General features: G+C 37.9%; 2 protein-coding genes across 3 annotated transcripts; one reads left to right on the top strand and one right to left on the bottom strand.

Moving 5' to 3' along the window:
- Positions 1-3,846: 3,846 nt before the first annotated feature.
- On the top strand, positions 3,847-11,425 carry LOC122133950 (G1/S-specific cyclin-D1). Its single transcript, XM_042761028.1, has 5 exons — positions 3,847-4,322; positions 5,685-5,899; positions 6,267-6,426; positions 7,864-8,012; positions 8,111-11,425. The coding sequence occupies exons 1-5, from the start codon at positions 4,124-4,126 to the stop codon at positions 8,264-8,266; spliced, it is 879 nt and encodes a 292-aa protein (XP_042616962.1). The 5' UTR covers positions 3,847-4,123; the 3' UTR covers positions 8,267-11,425.
- Positions 11,426-13,223: 1,798 nt separating this feature from the next.
- On the bottom strand, positions 13,224-17,948 carry lto1 (LTO1 maturation factor of ABCE1). Of its 2 annotated transcripts, none has more exons than XM_042761027.1 (5): positions 17,788-17,948; positions 17,557-17,662; positions 16,898-16,968; positions 16,709-16,805; positions 13,224-16,564 (listed from the first exon to the last, which is right to left on the bottom strand). In XM_042761027.1, exons 1-5 carry the CDS (start codon positions 17,844-17,846, stop codon positions 16,493-16,495), a joined length of 405 nt encoding a protein of 134 aa, XP_042616961.1. In that variant the 5' UTR covers positions 17,847-17,948; the 3' UTR covers positions 13,224-16,492. The 2 variants fall into 2 exon arrangements, with proteins under 2 accessions (XP_042616961.1, XP_042616960.1); XM_042761026.1 differs by having other exon boundaries at positions 13,234-16,564; positions 16,688-16,805.
- Between the last annotated feature and the right edge of the window lie 5 nt (positions 17,949-17,953).

Raw genomic sequence — 17,953 nt, 5'->3', positions numbered from 1 at the left:
TACCTGCTATATGGTGCTTTACCTTATCAGTGTATTTGTTTTTCCATTATAAAGATTTTATAAAGGTGCAGTGATATCAAAGACATCACGACTTTTCACCAGGCCTTTCATCATCAAGTCCTGTTCGGCTCTATTTTACGATATTGTACATTATCTATGATTACATTCCAAACTGTTGTGCCACACATACATTTCTATTTAAGATCACACTAAGTATTTACATTCACTAATTTCTGTCAGTCTGAATGAATCCAATCCGATTTCAAATTCTGACATTTCTGAGTATATGAACCCTTAATTTTGCCATCTGATTTTCATCACATTTTAGTTTACATGTACTTTAAAGAAAACATCAGCGCATTTGCAGTGCATTTTTTAAGCAAATATTCTGTAACTATTCAGTGTCCTCCAATCACCATGCAGTTCATAAGACTTAAATAAGTACATTAAATAAGTACATTCACAAACCTATGTAAAACCTATGTTACCATAGATCTCATTATAAACATGCCCTGATAAACATATGCATCACAACACTGCACAAGTGTGCAATGGAGTTTTGAATCTGACTGAGAAGACTGAGATCATTGAACCATTTACATGCTTGGATTTTTGTTATTGATTGGAGTTTTATTCTGATCAAAATTTCATACGGATCGACCTCAGTCATATAGATTGAGTAACTTACATGAAGGCTTTTCAATCAGACTGAGCCATCAAAACAATTAAAGAGTTATTATAATCAATTCAGTCTTCAACAGATTATTTTGGTTCCTTTTTTAACATAGCTAATGTGTCCGAGCAAGCATCCCATCCCAAGAGGTAGAGATTACTGGCCTGTTGTATGGTACAGGATGGACAAGATCAGCACTTGTACACCTAAGGGCACAAGACAAATAGCCAGAGCTTAATGAGAGCTAATATGTGGTAAGAAAGACGAAGACTACAGCAGATGAGAGAGCCTACAGGTAAATGTAGTGGAAGGATTAGCTCAAGTGATTGATGACCAGCAATCTGCTCATTAGGATAGGTGTTATAGCTCTGCGCTAGCAACTGACCTTTACAATAGTTGTACTACTAGTACAATCATTTATTGCTGATTTATTGCAGGCTGATATATAGTAACATTTGTTGCCTTTCAGGGTTTGATGTCTAAACCACCATGGCAGATTACCTTTGAATTGGACTCATAATTGTATATAAACATTAAAACAGAAAGTATGTAGATGTTAAATATAAAACAACATGCAATTGTTTAGTCGGGTATTTTAAAATATGCTTCATATGGTAACATCTAAATTAATTTTTTAGCAAAAATTATTTTTATTATAATTTAAAATTTACAGTGAATGACAAGCTGAAGGTATAAATGCACAGGTATAAAAGTATAAATGATCTTAAGTTGGTGGAGGAGATGGGCGCTCATTGGCAATTAGAACGACACCCTGTTTGAATCTTTGAAAAAAGGATTGTCCTTTGTCCCGCTACTTTTGTTTCCTAATCTCAGTGCTCACCAGGAGTGAGTCGTTTACCTCTAGGTAGCCAGAGAGAGTTATTAATTGTGCCCTCATCCCTACATTCATACGCAGGCATCCACATCTTAAACCTCCTTAAGGGGTAATGCACTAAAGACTCCACCTGAACATTACCTGATGAAAAAAAAAAAAAAAACTATATTTGTTATACTTTCTTAAATCCAGTTGTTTGTTTAGGAGATCCTTATACATGTATTTAGATTGCTGCGCTTCAAAAACATCTGTAAAGTGTGTGTGTGTTCATATATTTAACAATTTATGGGGGGGGGGGTCATTCATGAGTATAGACTATATTAAACTGACTTTTTAAGATTAGATCTATTATTTATTTATTTATTCAAGCCTGAAAGACACCAACTTAATTCCCTTCTATTTCCAGGTTTTCCATGACTGCAGGAAACCTGCTAAAAAATGCAGTAACCTTATATAGCTGGCAGTTTATTGCTAGAATTTGACAAGTTGGCCACTTAGTTGATTAAATGGTCCTAAGCTAAGTTAGAAGCTCACAAGCATACTCTATAATCAGACAAATTTAATAACTTCCTATGAACCGACTGTACTTGTTGTCTGAGGTAGAAGAAAAAATGTTGAGTGTTAATGCTGCCAGGTTACTTAATATATAATGTTATAGTTTCAGTCACTTGCTATACCTTTAAATCTGCACCAGTAGTCCCCAATAAACATTTTATCAATTCAGAAACGTGTTACTATTTAGTCTTTAAGACTGAAATCGAACTTGAAACGTGCATGCACTGTCTGAAGCTAAGGCTAAGACAGAGCAATTTCCGATTGGACCGCAGCACTACAACTTCCTACTCGTTTGGCCGTATTTACTGTAACAGAAGTACAAGTAAAAACTCACATGGTCGGTCCTTCATTGTTAGGAACACTTTTGTAGCCCAAGAAGGCTTTCGTTATTTAATGTAATTATTTAGGCTACTAATGTAATTAAAGCAATTATTTATTGTCTATTTACAACTGGTTAGGTTCGAAACTTTCCTGAAACAACTTCTGACAATCATTATGAATTTGTTGATATCAGACGTCTTGTAAGAAAAAAAAGAGTTATAAAGGCGTTTTTAGAAAATAACAGGTTCTTTATTTATTCTGATGCATGTTCTGGACATTAACGCTTAAAAAAGGCTTAATTGGGCTATAAAAAAATATAATATAGTAATAAAGGTCTAAGTAGCATTTGATCTCGAAGAGCATAAGTGAACAAATGTTTGCTTGTAAAAAGATTTGATATAGTAATGTGTCGTTGATAAAAATAAAAAGAAAAACTGTGTAATATGAAGAACTTGTTCCTTTATTGTTGCTAGCTTCTCTCTCAACTCTAGTTTTGGCACAGCCAAAGTACTTGTTTTACGGTACTGAAAGTGGAATGTGTGGAATTTGTAAAGCTTCAATTCATCCTGAAGCTACAGCAGTAAGGCAGTGAGGTCTTTAAAGAGAGAGCGCCACTATTTGATCAAACGCTATCAAACAATTTGTGTTGTTACCGCCATGTGCAGTTGGTCTGCTTAAACTCCACAGACAAGCCACTACTCTTTAAAAGGAGGAACACTGTTTATTTGCGGTTCTAAAAGGTCTAATGACATTTTCTGTATTTTCGGAAATATGTAATAGGCTACTGATATAAACTAAACATTTTATTTAAACTTCTGGAACTATTAGTTATTAAGTAAGGATGACAAGTGGACGTACTCTCGTGAGATTTCTTAAAGTTTTTCAAAATATTTTCTACATTATACATCTGCAAGAGGAGTTTTCAGATGAAAGCTAGTGCCGCAGTTCTGCCTGGTAACAGGCGTTCTCGTTCATTGGTTTAGGATCATTTCTGCTTCCTTCTTTTAGGGTAACCCAAAAGAGTTTACTTTTTTCCACCCCAGACCGCACAATTGTCTGCTATACGGAAACGACAATCAAGTGTATGCATAAATGACTCTAACATAAAAAAAAAAAATCAAAGTGCCACTGAACAGTCACAAAGAGTTTAAACAATCTAAAAAGGAGTCTCAGCAGAAAACGACTGTTAACGTAGACTTTGAATTTGACATGAACAAAACTTTGAGTTCTAAGCACTCTAGTTACACTGCTATAAGGCAGCTGAGTTTCTCGATGCGACAGCGGGCACCTTGATATGGGGCTATTATACCGCCCCCTACCAATACTTTACCGATACACACATCTTCAGAACCTTTACCCCGTCTTTCCACCCACAACACTAGCAGCCTGCCCCCTTCACCCCCAGCCTACCCCCCACCGATTCTCCTTGGTCACTCGTCAGCCGGCATAGGACCTCCTATTTCCATACTGCTAAAGGAAGGAGCCCAAACTCGAGAGAAGATAGTTCTTTAAGACTGATCCTCCGCCCTGATCAGACAGCCTCGCGCTCTCTCACAGGCTCGCTGCTGCTTTGATCTTCCCTTAACAACAGTCACGTCATAGGGGAGTTTTGTCAAGCGGAGCTGCAGCGAGAGTTTAGAGGGTTCAGCAGAGGCAGCAAAGCATCCACGGGACCAGTGTCCGACACGAGATCCAATTTTCTTTTTTGTCACCGCTAAACCTCGGGCACCACTGAAGACATGGAACACCAGTTGTTTTGCTGTGAAGTGGATACCATAAGAAGAGCTTACCAAGATAGCAACCTGTTGAATGACCGAGTTTTACAGACAATGCTCAAAGCAGAGGAAAACTATCTCCCATCACCAAATTATTTCAAGTGTGTTCAGAAAGAAATTGCACCTAAAATGAGGAAAATCGTCGCCACATGGATGCTCGAGGTTTGTTTTGGATAATAGTTGTCTTTTTGTAGCCTATTAGCGACACAAGTTTGCCTCATGATGATTCTGCCCTTGCTCTTTGGACCCCAAGAACTGTTTAATAAATGTAGCTAAATACGTATAGCTGTAACTTGAGTTATCCAGCATTGTTATCCACACGGAAATATGCTACCTGATTATTATTGGTGATTTTTTTTGCGTTAAAAAAATTAGGTTTTATTACGAAAGTAACAGTAATCCTAGACCTGGTAGGTTTTCTGTAGTTTCCGCTATCGCATTTTTATTTAAATCGATTATTTCCCCCCATTCATATGTTTGTTTTCTTATTAATCTAAAGAAAATATAAATGAATTTAGATTTTATTTCAATTTAATACCAATGTACACGTATGCATTCTCACTCGTGCCAGTAGCCTATTATACGCCATCTTTGTTGTCGTTTGCTTAAGTTTTTTATATCTCTAAATTCTAAAATGGAAACATTATTGACATCACTTGCGTAAAGTCGCTTACCAGTTGTTCTTTAAATCGCAGTGATAAATTACACGTTATTTTTGCAAGAAAACGTAATATTTGTATCTTAAAAGTTTTGTTTCTGTTCGCCATATCTCCTGCACGATGGTCTAAAAATATAATATTTTTTATATTTCTAAATTCACCATCATATTATAAACGGTCGGATTATATTTCCCATCGAATGATTTGGATTTACAGATGTTTAACATTAGATTTAATGCTTTGGAATAATTTATATTAATTTTTGAAACACCCGCTTCTCCTAAATGTCGCATTCTGCTCTTTGTATGTTGGGGCTTTAGAATTCAATTCATTTCACATCGTTTTTGTCACTGAATTCGAAAGATTAAGCTTTTATTCAATAAAGCATGCGTTACACAACATTTACATGTGTTTTAAGTCGAGCGAAACAATTTTCCTATATTTTTTAATATTTTTTGAAAAGATGACGAACTAGAAAATTGTTTCCTGAACCTAGCTTGGACGCCACCTTTTTGCCTCGGAAAGCAACGACCGCTAGCATCAGCAGCAAATTGCAAAATTTATACTTTGTCGAGTACTCTAGATTTGTGTTAACTAACTGATTAAGCACTCTTTTTAGCTTTCGCACAAGTCTCTTTTCTAATTTAACCCTTTCCAGTGCAAGTGCACGACTCAGCAGATGCTAAACACGTGGGTTAACTCCATAAGATCAAAGCATAGCAATAATAATAATAATTTCACTTTGTTTATTTAATTCTTGTTTACCAAAATATTAGTTTCTTTCAATTCTTACCACATATTTAGTGAAAAGGCAGCCAATTCTACAAGATCTTTATTTTATCTTGTGTACTTTCTTTTTTTAAAAGTCTGTGAAGAACAGAAATGCGAAGAGGAAGTTTTTCCGTTGGCTATGAACTACCTGGACAGATTTTTATCTGTGGAGCCCACCAAAAAGACCAGGTTACAGCTGTTAGGAGCAACTTGTATGTTTTTGGCCTCTAAGATGAAAGAGACTGTGCCACTAACAGCAGAGAAGTTGTGCATATACACGGACAACTCCGTCCGTCCCAGCGAATTATTGGTAATTATTCAACACTGCACAATTATACAGCTTGATATTGTTTTCTTATATTACTTCGCATAAGTCAGTTAAAATGCAAGTGCAAGAATTGAAATCATGCTCAAAGATGTGTACATGAAAGTCTTGGATTAAAAGTCTTAACCAGATAATTGGATTGGTCTGCAAGTGTAAAGCCACCCCCCAGACATAAACATAAACGCGCATGTTACAAATGTTTTAATACTTTTTATGTGTCCGTTAATTGAACGTAGGCCTTGCTTGACTGTGCAAGTAATCGACATCTCCATCTAGCGGTCAAAGAGTGTCAAATCGGATATGGGAAATGCCCCTTTATGTAAACTTGGACCTTTTTATGTCTCTGTCGCAGCAAATGGAACTGCTGGCACTAAATAAACTGAAGTGGGATCTTGCCTCAGTCACGCCACATGATTTCATTGAACACTTCCTCGCTAAACTGCCTATACATCAGAACTCCAAGCAGATACTGCGCAAGCATGCCCAGACGTTTGTGGCCCTCTGTGCAACAGGTATGTTTTACTGTTTGTGCATTTTTGTTCATGCAATATACAGAAGAGAATTTGCCTTATTAAAATAATAGCCAGCCAAGCAAAAGTTTCGAGCACTTTATTATGAACACGCATTGAACGACCCTCCCCTTACCTCACTCAGTACTTTGCTATCAGGCAGACTCTTTATTGCAATGGAAAGAGCCATCTCGCTTGTCCTAATTCCTCATTCGCAGTTATTGTAAACCAGTGTGAGCCTCTGCAAGAGAGAGGAAGTCTGTTTCCTTTTGTGGTGATTGCTGTTACTGCACCATGGCTCCTGAGAAGCCCTGCCTGCTTCACAACACCACTGCTATGCACGCAGTGCATGTGAACCAAAAAGAGGAAGCTGTTTTCTGACATTTTTCTGTGAAAAGGGCTTTGTAACCTGATATTTTCCCATGTCTAGATGTCTTGATGTCCAGGTTTCTATGAGATAGAGCATGTGCTCAGATGTTAGGCTGCAAATCACTTTTTTTGCCCATACACATCATTGTCGTGCAACCTACAGCAGTCATTTTATCACCTGCTAGAATAAACCAGTAATGCTTCAGGAAGGAGCTACTCTGGTATATTCCCCACTCTTTTTGTCCCTCCATTTACATGGTGGGTATCACCGCAGCTCGCTCCCCTTTTATGTTTATGACCAGCATTTCTTTGGGAAGTAGCCTGGGATCTCAGCCAGGGAGAGTGTAGTTGGACAGATACTGGGAAGGGGGTGGGTGCTGGTGAATGAAATGAATGGGCTGGGGTGAAGGCTCCCGTGCTTTTATGCTCAATTTGTCTTTACAATTGCCCTCTCGTCTCTGAGCTAGCAATGCTAGATGACTTCCTTTAAGAAAGGCAGTTGTATTTCTCTGTTCACCATGTGTGGGCAAAGCGCAAAGTGAGAATATAAGGGAAAGAGGCCGCATTGATTTATTAGCTCCACTTATTGTCCATGTGAAGGGCCGTTCAGGGTTCGAATGCCCTGGAGCCATTTTAAGGAAGTTGTGGTCCTGTGTATTCTGTATTGGGAGATGGTAATATCTTGAAACCCCTACGATTTCTATGCATTTTTAGCATTAACGTGTACATAGAGGCATGATTTATGGGATGTTTTGGAAATGAGAGGGCTGCAGTAGGGGGTAGCTGGCCCAGGACCTACAGCAAAGTCCTCTGCCTCCCCCCAAAGGCTTTGAGCCCTGCCGCAGAATGGTGTCGGGCCCCAAATGTCACAGACTGTCCCCTACCAACACTGGTCTCATTATAGTTTAGTCATGCTATGCTTCATTATGAGCTCAATCCAAACCCTAGATTCTTATCCAATATTGCCCATTTTATTCCTCATAATTACTCTTATTCTGTGGGCCAGTTACTTTTTGGTGGCTTTTTTGAGAATATCCTGAGTTCTAACCAGGGTCCATTTGTTATTTTCAGATGTTAACTTCATCGCAAGCCCTCCATCCATGATCGCGGCCGGCAGTGTTGCCGCAGCAGTGCAGGGGTTGTACCTGAAAAGCAGTGACAGTTGCCTCTCATCCCAGAACCTCACCAACTTCCTCTCACAAGTCATCAGAAGCGACCCTGTAAGTGTTCCACCTTCCGTACATATTTTTCCAAAAGACCCAGTACATCACTTTCCTCTGTCATTGTTGCTAATCTCCCTATTTCTCTTCTGAAATAGGACTGTCTGCGATCGTGTCAAGAACAGATCGAGTCCCTGCTGGAATCTAGTCTCAGACAAGCTCAGCAGCACAACATCTCCACAGAGACCAAAAGAGTGGAGGAGGACGTGGACCTCTCTTGCACTCCCACAGACGTCAGAGACATTAATATCTGAACGGATCGCTATTCATCTTGTGTGGGATGAATCTCTTCATCTTTGATTCTTTTGGGTATGGGCTTTGGCCAAAGGCTTCATGGGACAAATGGAAAACGGGCTCCCACCTGCACCCCACCATCCGACCAATACCTCGACAACTTGCCCCTCAGCACACCCTAACTGTTGACTGCTGAGCGGCATCCCCTGTGGTTTTGACGATTGGGCTATTGCTGGCCAGGACCACCAGTGGAGGACATTGAATGAATGGAAATCTCAATTCTGCCCTTTGGCCCCCCTCTATGTCCTAAGTCAAAAATAAAACAAGCAAAAATGGTAAAGGCTATCTAGGATTTTAAAATTGTATAAACGACAACAGTAGTTGTGACTTGCCCTGACTTGTCGCTAAAAAAACAACGTTGGGAATTTTTATTTCAAGTGTGTCAAAAACTATTTTTGAAAGAGAAGAGACGTTATTATTTCTCTCATAAATAGTACCTTGTTACACTTGCTACGAGTGCTCCCTGCTTTTTCTGCAGTCTAGCCGTGTAAATATATCCCCGCTTGCCATGCCTTTAGTCACTTTATTATAATTGCTAGACAGATTCCCTAACAAGATTCTCTTCTCTTCCAAAATGGTTTATGTATCCTTAGTATATTTTTTACGCATGTATTTTTATTATGATCTAGAAGGCTGTGCATTGCCAGGGACTAAGGTTTTAACTTGAGGCCAGACGGAAACATTTCTTCGAACCGTTAATGCCTTCACTGCCATTTATGTATATCGTCATCACTGCCATGACACAATAAGCTTATGTTGTACCTGCTCCCCGGCTAAGCTTGCAGTGCAGTCCACAGTCTGCTTTTTGTTTAGATTCATGTATTATCTAAAACCATTCCATTTAAAAAAGAAAAAAAAAGCACTTTCAGTTCGTCGTTTAAGGCTGACTTTTAGAAGAAAAAAAAAAGAAAGAAAGAAAGAAATCCACAGTTGTTAAAACAATGGGGGAAAACATGGAATGGAGGAAGGGTTGATGGAGCAGGTCTCTTTATCTATGGTGTTAGTGGTCTGTTAGAGAAAGAAGAAGAGGGGGACATTGAGAAGATATTTGCTTGTTATAAGTTTAAACTGAAGCCTACAGTGTAGTCTGTGATCCTCCTGCGAGAATGAATGGATGCTAGGCAATGTTTAAGGCGCATGTAGAGCTATAGAAACACTACAATGTTAAATCAAAGATTAAGAACTATTTATTTTTTCAGTTCCCCTCTTAAGGCCAGTATGTACGCGTACCCAAGAGTTCCTATGTTTGAAGTATCTATAATGACCCGCTAGTTGCTAACTTATGACACCATAGTTAAAGTATTTTTCCGAGTTGATGTACTCTGGTCTAGTTATTGTTAAAACAAAAGTTGTTGCTTCAAGTAGATTTTGCACAAACCCAGAGATGTCAGTTGTCTTGTGGATCTCTGGAAGGGGAGGAAGATGAGGAGGAGAGATGGTAGAGGGAGGCAAAAAAGGGTGATGGCTGGACATCAAAGAGTTAAAGCAGAACTGAGACGTTTGTACCGTGAGGAATAACTTAAGAGGAGAACCTGGGAGAAGACACTCCTCATTTTTAGCTGCTATGGAGGGATTTCCAACAAGTATGAAACTTTCAAATGGAAAACAACAAAAAAGAAAAAGACATGCTTCTTTCTCTTGTCTTGTTTTTGCTGCTATTTTTGGTTTTGTTTATATGAAATGTCAATACAATGCCATGTAATAGGTTTTAATTTTCTCATAGAAAATGATGATATTATTGACAACTTTGGTTCTTTTGGTAGGTTTTTTTTTTTGTGATAAATTTTTGTTAATGTGATTTCTACGCTATGCTATTCCCAAAACAAAGAAACAAACAAAACACACACATACACAAAAAAAAAAAAAAAAAAAAAAAAAAACAACAACAACAAAAAAGCAGATGAAAATTAGTCAAATGTTCCTGTTATACCCACAATACCTCAAACTACAGTCGTGATTTAGCATTGATTTAGTCTGGGATTTTTCCTTAGTGCTATTTTTATGTTATGTTATTTTATTTTATTGTTTTTTTTTTTGGTTTATACTGTGCCTGTTAGTCCTGTTGTAAAATGCAAATGAACATGTTAATCATCATCCTACTGGGTCCTGATGCGAGCGAGTAGAAAGCACATTGAATGGAATTGGTGCCATAAACTCTTTTGAGTTTTTTAGCTTGTTTCATTAAAGGAGACTGTATATCCACTTAAGCCTCTCTAGCCCATCTTGATGAGTTTATGGAGCTTTTATTTGAAAAATGACACCGTTGAGTTTATAACTGCCATGTGTGCTTTCAAAGCCATAGTTTTGTCTTGTAGTAATTTAACACAGTGCAGATATTCATGTATAAGTGGCTGCTTAGTCTTGTTCTGAATACAAGAGACCTGGCATGTTCACGTTAAGTCGTTGTCTTAATAAAAGCGACGCAGCTACAATCAGCAGTGATGTTTCCCTTCATCTTTTTTTGCATAAACCCATCCAATTTGTATCCTTGTAAAGTTCCACATATTCAGTACTCATGGGATTCTTTACTTGGTTGTTTGTTGGTTGGTTAGTTTCACTCCCTTTAGCCTTTGACATGGTGCTGCTATATGTTTGCATTGAGTCTAGAAATGATTTGCTGAAAGAGATGCGGCGATAAGCTAGGAATGATGGGAGAGGTGATCCAGGACCCAGGGGACACAGATATATTATCCTCTGTAGTATCAGGAATCTATTTTACCTCAAGGTGGAAATGAAAATTCAACTGAATGATGAAAACTAGGATGTATCCCGGTGCGATTCACAAACATACACCAAGAGACTGTCATGCAATCGAGGAAAAGAGACTACGGAGGTCCTGAGCTTTTCTCTTGAATGTGTTTAGGGGGAATTGAGAAGTGATTGACTGCGTCCTCCCAGCCTTATGTCTCAATTCTGTTGTAAACAAACCTGTAGTGTCTTTTAGTTAAATATGGTATTCATTCCCAAGGATCAAAATGTGTCGATCCTGAAATACAATGTCATGGTTTGATTTTTGTTTTTTATTGTTCACAAACCGGTCACTGGTCTGAAATGCACAATCTTGCTGACCCATCTTAGACATGAGGTTAACTAGAATAAAACTTGAGCTTCAAAAACCACTCGTCTTGCGTGATTTGTATTTTTTATTGTGCTCACACAGCTTTGGATAAAAAAAAAAAAAAAAAAAAAAAGAAATGAAATTCTGTCATTTACATATTTCAAACCCGTAAAAGAATATATTTTGATATATTTTTGTGTTAATACAATTACATACTTTCACTGTCTATCCTTTTGAGTCATGTTGTTATTTTATTAGACTAATGAACTAATAATAGTCTGAATGAAAAATGTGGAGAAAGAAACGTACACAAGAAATACTGAATATTAAAGTTGCCAATTTTAACTGAATTCACCCATGGCACATGTAAAACTATAAAATTTAAGGCTTGAAATATGACATGTAGCCTATATCAGCGATTGCTTAGAAAGGGGCGTCTTTGTGTCCCATGCCTAAAAAAAAAAAAAAAAAAAAGAGCAGCTGAAAACAGGTTGTTCTTGATTTTCCTTCAAAACTTTTAGATTCACTAAATATTAATTAAGCAGGAAACTGAAGATATGTCTTATGTATACAGCTAAAACAGATTCTGAAAATAACAGCATTTAGAGGAAGTGAATGTTGAACCTTGTTGAGGGGAGAAAGAATTGGTCTGTTGAGTAAATAAACGCTGTTCTCTCATGTATCAAGCAGGTGATACCCTTCTTTTATTGTCAAAGTATTATCTGATATCCCCAACAGACAGTCTTTGATGTTCTGTTTTGAAACACACTGCAGACAGGCCAGCAGGCATCAGTCAGGAGACTGGAAGAAAGAAAGAACTCAGACTATTTCACGCACCTTCGCTACTGACTGAGGTTTGAGATAATACTGTGTCTTTGGCTTTTGGCATCTCTGTGTCTGCGGTTTCAGAGGAAGGAGCAACATTGCTCCCCTCATACACACTGTTCCAAAGGCTAAAGTGCTACCTTTCGAAGGTTTGCCTTTCCAAGATCTGACATACAAAAACTGAACTCTGTTCACATGTGAAAAGTGCACATCAGGTAATGTAGGTCTTGAAGTGCCCTTCTGCGTCATCATCACGTGCCCACATGGAGGTGCCGTCATCATGCAACGAATCTGTGCAAAGGATCATGGGAGCCCGAAGTGTCCATCAGTTGTATCCTTCGAAATCCTTCATTCTGAAGGGCCCTTTGAAGTGGCCAGCTTTGAGCACTTCGGTTTGGAACGACCCTCCAATATGGCGGCCATGATTGTTTTCACTCCGAAGTGCCCTTCGGAGGGCGATATATCCCAGTTTGGAACGCACCATACAAGTAGCTTGTTCAGGTGTGAATGGTCAAGGTTGAAGCAAAAATCTGCAGGAAAATGGATCTCGAGGACCAGAGTTAAGAACCTGGTTCTGTATAGTATAAATGTGTGTGTAGTATGAATGTAAACCACAACATTTATCATATTGTTATTGTAATGTGACATACCAGGGTCAGTTGCATCACCTTACTGCCATTCACAAATCATCTTACTTGGCCTGATGGGATAGTAAATGTCCATTGGGTGCACTCTTTAGAATCTTGCCAGAAACAGTAGGTCATCCGGGAAATGTTGGCCTACTGTTTTATGAATACCATAAATACACACACACTCATTCACTCATACAATATAACAATACAGTATGTCATTATCAAACATCAAAACAAAATAAAAAAAAAAAACTAACACATTAAATTGATAAACTATAAAATTTTAATTTGTGCAGTCTTTCTTTACAATAAATGTCATGGTTTGAGTTATCTAAGATAACATTGGAAGGTGAAGTGTAGGGATAGATCATTCAAAAACAAAAATGTTGTCATTTACTTCACTCAAGTCTTTATTTCTTCTGCAGAACACAAAAGAAGAGAAAAAAAAGAGATAAGAAAAGACCAAAAAGGACATTTTTTTGAACTGACATGACGCTGATTAAGTGAATTTTTATTTTTGGGTGAACTATCAATTTAAGCCCTAACACAAGTGAATACAAGTGTCATTGGTGATTGGTATTATTAACATTATGTAATGTAATTGGGGGATGGAGATGGAGTTCCCTCCTCTTGTCCTTGTGAGCTTCAAGGATAAGCTGCAAAACTTACATAAGGTGTCATAAATTATTATTTTTCTATTTATTTTTATTACCAATAAATATTTCAGGGTGAAATATACAGATATAATGAAGCCTTTAAAAAAAAAAAAAAAAAAACGTCATTCATTTTCAAAACACAACTGATCATATTCCAATTCTAAGACTACAACTTTGTTGGATGTTACATAAACATGACCATGAAGATTCATGTTGTCAGTTGAGATCATTACATCAGAATTGAATTGTTATATTAACGTATATAGTATGACCACTAGCCAAAACTCAACTATTTTCCCTCATGGCCACATGCTCCCCCCACCACCACCTTCATCTGAGTGAAGTGGCTGAACCTTTCTTGTCTGTGCTGTGAATAGGAATTGCGCATTTATCATCCACATCATGAACCATGCGAGGAAGCGAGCAGCTCAATGCTGAGATTGGAGCTTGTGTGTGTGTGAGGGAAAGAGTGGGGGGTATGAGGCACCAAGGCAAAAAAGGGAGATACTATGCCACCATTCAACTTGAGGCCTTTTTTTTTTCAAGTGCCCGTCGGTTGCATTTGTCACGTCCTCCTTTCATGTCACCACTCGCCACCTGCTCCCGAAATTCCTGAACATTTTCTGAAACCTTCCAGCGTCCTGCTTCATTTTCTCTGCCTCCCTCCCTTTCGCTGGCCCCATCCACTCTGTTCCACAACTGAAAGGAAACCAAAGAAACATTGCTCCTCTAACTCTCTTTCACAGACTCAGCCCTCTGTCTTACACCCCCTAAGTTCATGTTCTTCTGTTCTGCATTTGGAATAAGCCATCCCCTTGCTCTCTCACTCACAAACACAATATGTGAAAAAGATGATGTATCATTTATGGATTATACAAATATTAACACTCTACAGAAGACTCTACTGCCACTCATGGACTCTAATTCTACAACATCACAATACGAAAACTTTAATGGGAAATGAACATTCTGTTATCATTTACTCGCCCTCATGTCAGTCTAAACCCGTGCGACTGACTGAAGATAAAAGTATCAAATTTGAATGAGAAATGAAAGTCAGTGGGATCCAGTGTTGTTTCAACCCCAAATTATCTTCTTTTGTACAGGTTTGGAGCGACAAAGGATGAGTAAACGACTGATTTTTAATTTTTGGATTATACCATTTCTTGAACATAATATACAATGGCTGCTAAAGTATTTGGAAAATTGAACCACACTTAAAAATGTACTAGAATCATTAAATCATTGTATAGGTTTACAAAATATCAAACCAAGGTGGGTTTATTTTAAACAACAACAGCATAAGGTGTAGATAATAAAACTATATATATATATATATATATATATATATATATATATAGTGAAACTTTGTGGTTGTGAATCATTACATTCATAGTTTGTGTGATGAACTATCCGAGTGAACTTGATGTATATTGACTTCATACTGTCCAACCTATAAAATCACTTCAATGGCACTTGTTTTTCAGCTTCTTGAAAGTCATTTCAGAGAAAAGCTCTAGCATAATTTGTTTGCAAATGGCACATAGTTTGACTTATTTTTATTCTTTGGCACTTGGTTTTGTCTTATTTTTAACTCATTTCTAGTTATTTTCTAATGCAATGATATTCAATGTTCACTACTCTATAATATATGTAGTTCTGGCTCCCAATTAATGCCTAAACCAAACCTTGTCTGATTCCACCAGCACAAAATGACTGATGTAGCAGCTGACTGGAGGTCTTCAGGGAAGAGCAGGGTTTTATCTGTCAGGGCTCAGAAGGTGCCGCCAACAGTTTACCTGCTGCTGCCCACAGCGTAGACCAGCTGCCATCTCTAGAAACACCCTCTAATATCCTGCCAACACCTGTCTGCCTGAATTCTGATCTGCACCTCAGATTTTAAGTGTGAGGGGAGCAGAACAAAACCAGAGCCCCCTGGCCTCTCGCACGGGCCCCACTACAGCATTGTTGAGCCCACAGCAACTGTCCCCATTCTGGACCCAGGAGAGGGGAGGAAAACTACCAGTCAGCAGACTCTGCTGACCACCCGTGAAATAGCACTGAGGAACCCAGCAAAGGAATTTCTTAGGATTCAGAGCTGGTTAACTAAGACTAACTAAAGGGAAACGGGATTTCTGCAAATGGCAGATGTGTAATGTCAAATCAATCTAATCCACCAGCTCTGGATTATGTAATCTTTAAAAATAGATATTAAAATCTCTATTAAAATATCTAAAGGATTTGTGACATCTTGAACTAATAAAAGAGAAAGGAAAAATCATCAACAAAAATAAGTCATATTAATAATAATAAAAATTACTTGAAAAAGGCATTGTTATTATAATTACTATGAATAATAAAAATTATATGGACCATAATTTAGACCGCTCCACATCATTATAATGTATGTTCATCATTTACTTTATTCTGAAATGTCTTTTAATGTAGACGTAGACTCACCAGTAAAGCATTCTAAGAGTCAATATTGTAAAACATTTCTTGCAAAACTGTCTGTGCCGCTTATACCTTTTTCATTACTGATTTTAATTGATCCTAATGTCATGAGTAACAATCCTGCAGTACTTGCAGTTTACCAGCAGGCGGTGACACCTAACGGCAAGAACCATTCTCCCAGTTTCACCACAAGATGGTGTTTATCGTCTTCTTTTTAAACAGCTTTGTCTATAAAAATGCCTTTGTCCATAAAACAAATGTTAAAAATCATCTTAGTAGATGGAATATTGTCATGAAGATGCTGACTTTGGTTTGTCTTGTATATTAAATGAACTTGTATTACTGCTGCTATTTCACCCGTTTATCTCACTTTAAAACTCTCAAACGCCTAAGAATAGCACTCAAACGCTTCCACTCTGTTTTCTAGAAGTCAGTTTCAGAATCCAGTGAGAGTGATAACAGTCCACTCGTGTACACATTGCACGTGAGCACCACAAACCCCCTCATCAGTACTGTCTGTCTGCAGATCATCGCCACGGCTGCTGTAAGGCTCCTGTCGTCTTAGAAGGACATTCCCGTTGATCCACTCACATATTCTTTAAAGTCTGTTGCCACGTTCAGTAAAGAGCACACCTGTAGAAATGAAATATGTAAGGCAGATATTATTTTGATAATTAACAGTATTAAAATAACCCATTAGAAACCGTCAGCTTGCATTCTAACAAAGAGATGATGGGGCATGTTCGATGACATTACCTGTCTAAACTTGGCACGCACCCTTTCCATGTCCTCTTGAAGTTTCTCATACTGAGGGTCCTCGTATGGGAAGTTCTGGATCAATCCAATCAAAGATTCCATAGCTTTCAGCCTTTTTCTAGAAGAAGACAGAAGGTTAGCAGTGACAGAAATAATCTGACTACCGGCTCCTGATGAAAAACAATGCTTGATGTGTGTTAAAGAACATACCTTGCTTTAACGTCACTACTGTTCTGAAGGAGATATTTAAATGCTTGGGCAAATCCATAATAAAAAGAAACCTGAAAAACACAGCAACAGAAGATCTGGTGTCTCATGCATTTACATAAACATGGTTTTAATAGCTAAAAAAAAGAGAGAAAACATTACACTTAATAAGAGTAATTTATTAAACTGAATATATGTTCTGTACACACACATTTTTAATTATATATAGATGTTTCATAATTCTCCAATTATTCAATAACAATAATAAAAATTATAATTATATATAATTATATATAAATAATGAAACATGAATTCTTTACAACGATAGAGGAAACACAGAAAGGACTAAAATATATAATATTGTATAATAATAATATAATCAATAATACATGTTGCTTAAAATGTTTTAAAAGGATTAAACTGCGTGTTCAGTCGTGAGGCCCCAGAATTTAGAAATCATTGTAATAATACAACAGGAAAAACCTGACACTGCTTTTCCAGAAAGCTACTCGCATTGCTCAAGCAGAATCATTATGAACTCCAGCCAACTGAAAAGATGTGAAAGCTGAGAAGACATTTATTTCTAGCGTCGTTCTCATGCAAAGACATGTTACCTGTCTTTAATCTGAATGAACTGAACTGTGTGCATCAGTCTGCTTCACCTCTGCACCGAGTTTGGCTCCGTGTAGCCGCCCGTGATTTCGACCCTCTATGGTTCCCTGTCGAATTCCCTCCTCAAACCCTTCCTGATAGCCTTCATCGTGAAACCTAAAACCAGAGACAGAACGTGTACAGTGACGGTCACTGAACTAAACACACCGAAACACTGAGAAAGGGTTAAAACGCCATGGACGGACAGGAGTTTGTGTGTGTAAATAACGCGCTGATTTTACCTGGCATCTGCCATGATAATGGAGTCAAATAAATCATCACTATTGGACACAAAAGCCATTTATACAAAAAACTTATTTGGGCTTTCTATCCCGAATTTCAGAACTCGTTCTTCTTCGTTCCAGGTGGCCTGATGTTGACATTGATGTGCCTAAACCACGGCGCCGT

The sequence above is a fragment of the Cyprinus carpio genome, chromosome A7, assembly GCF_018340385.1.
Source record: "Cyprinus carpio isolate SPL01 chromosome A7, ASM1834038v1, whole genome shotgun sequence".
In the NCBI taxonomy this organism is placed as follows: Eukaryota; Metazoa; Chordata; class Actinopteri; order Cypriniformes; family Cyprinidae; genus Cyprinus; species Cyprinus carpio.
This window is presented reverse-complemented; position numbering and strand designations above follow the sequence as displayed.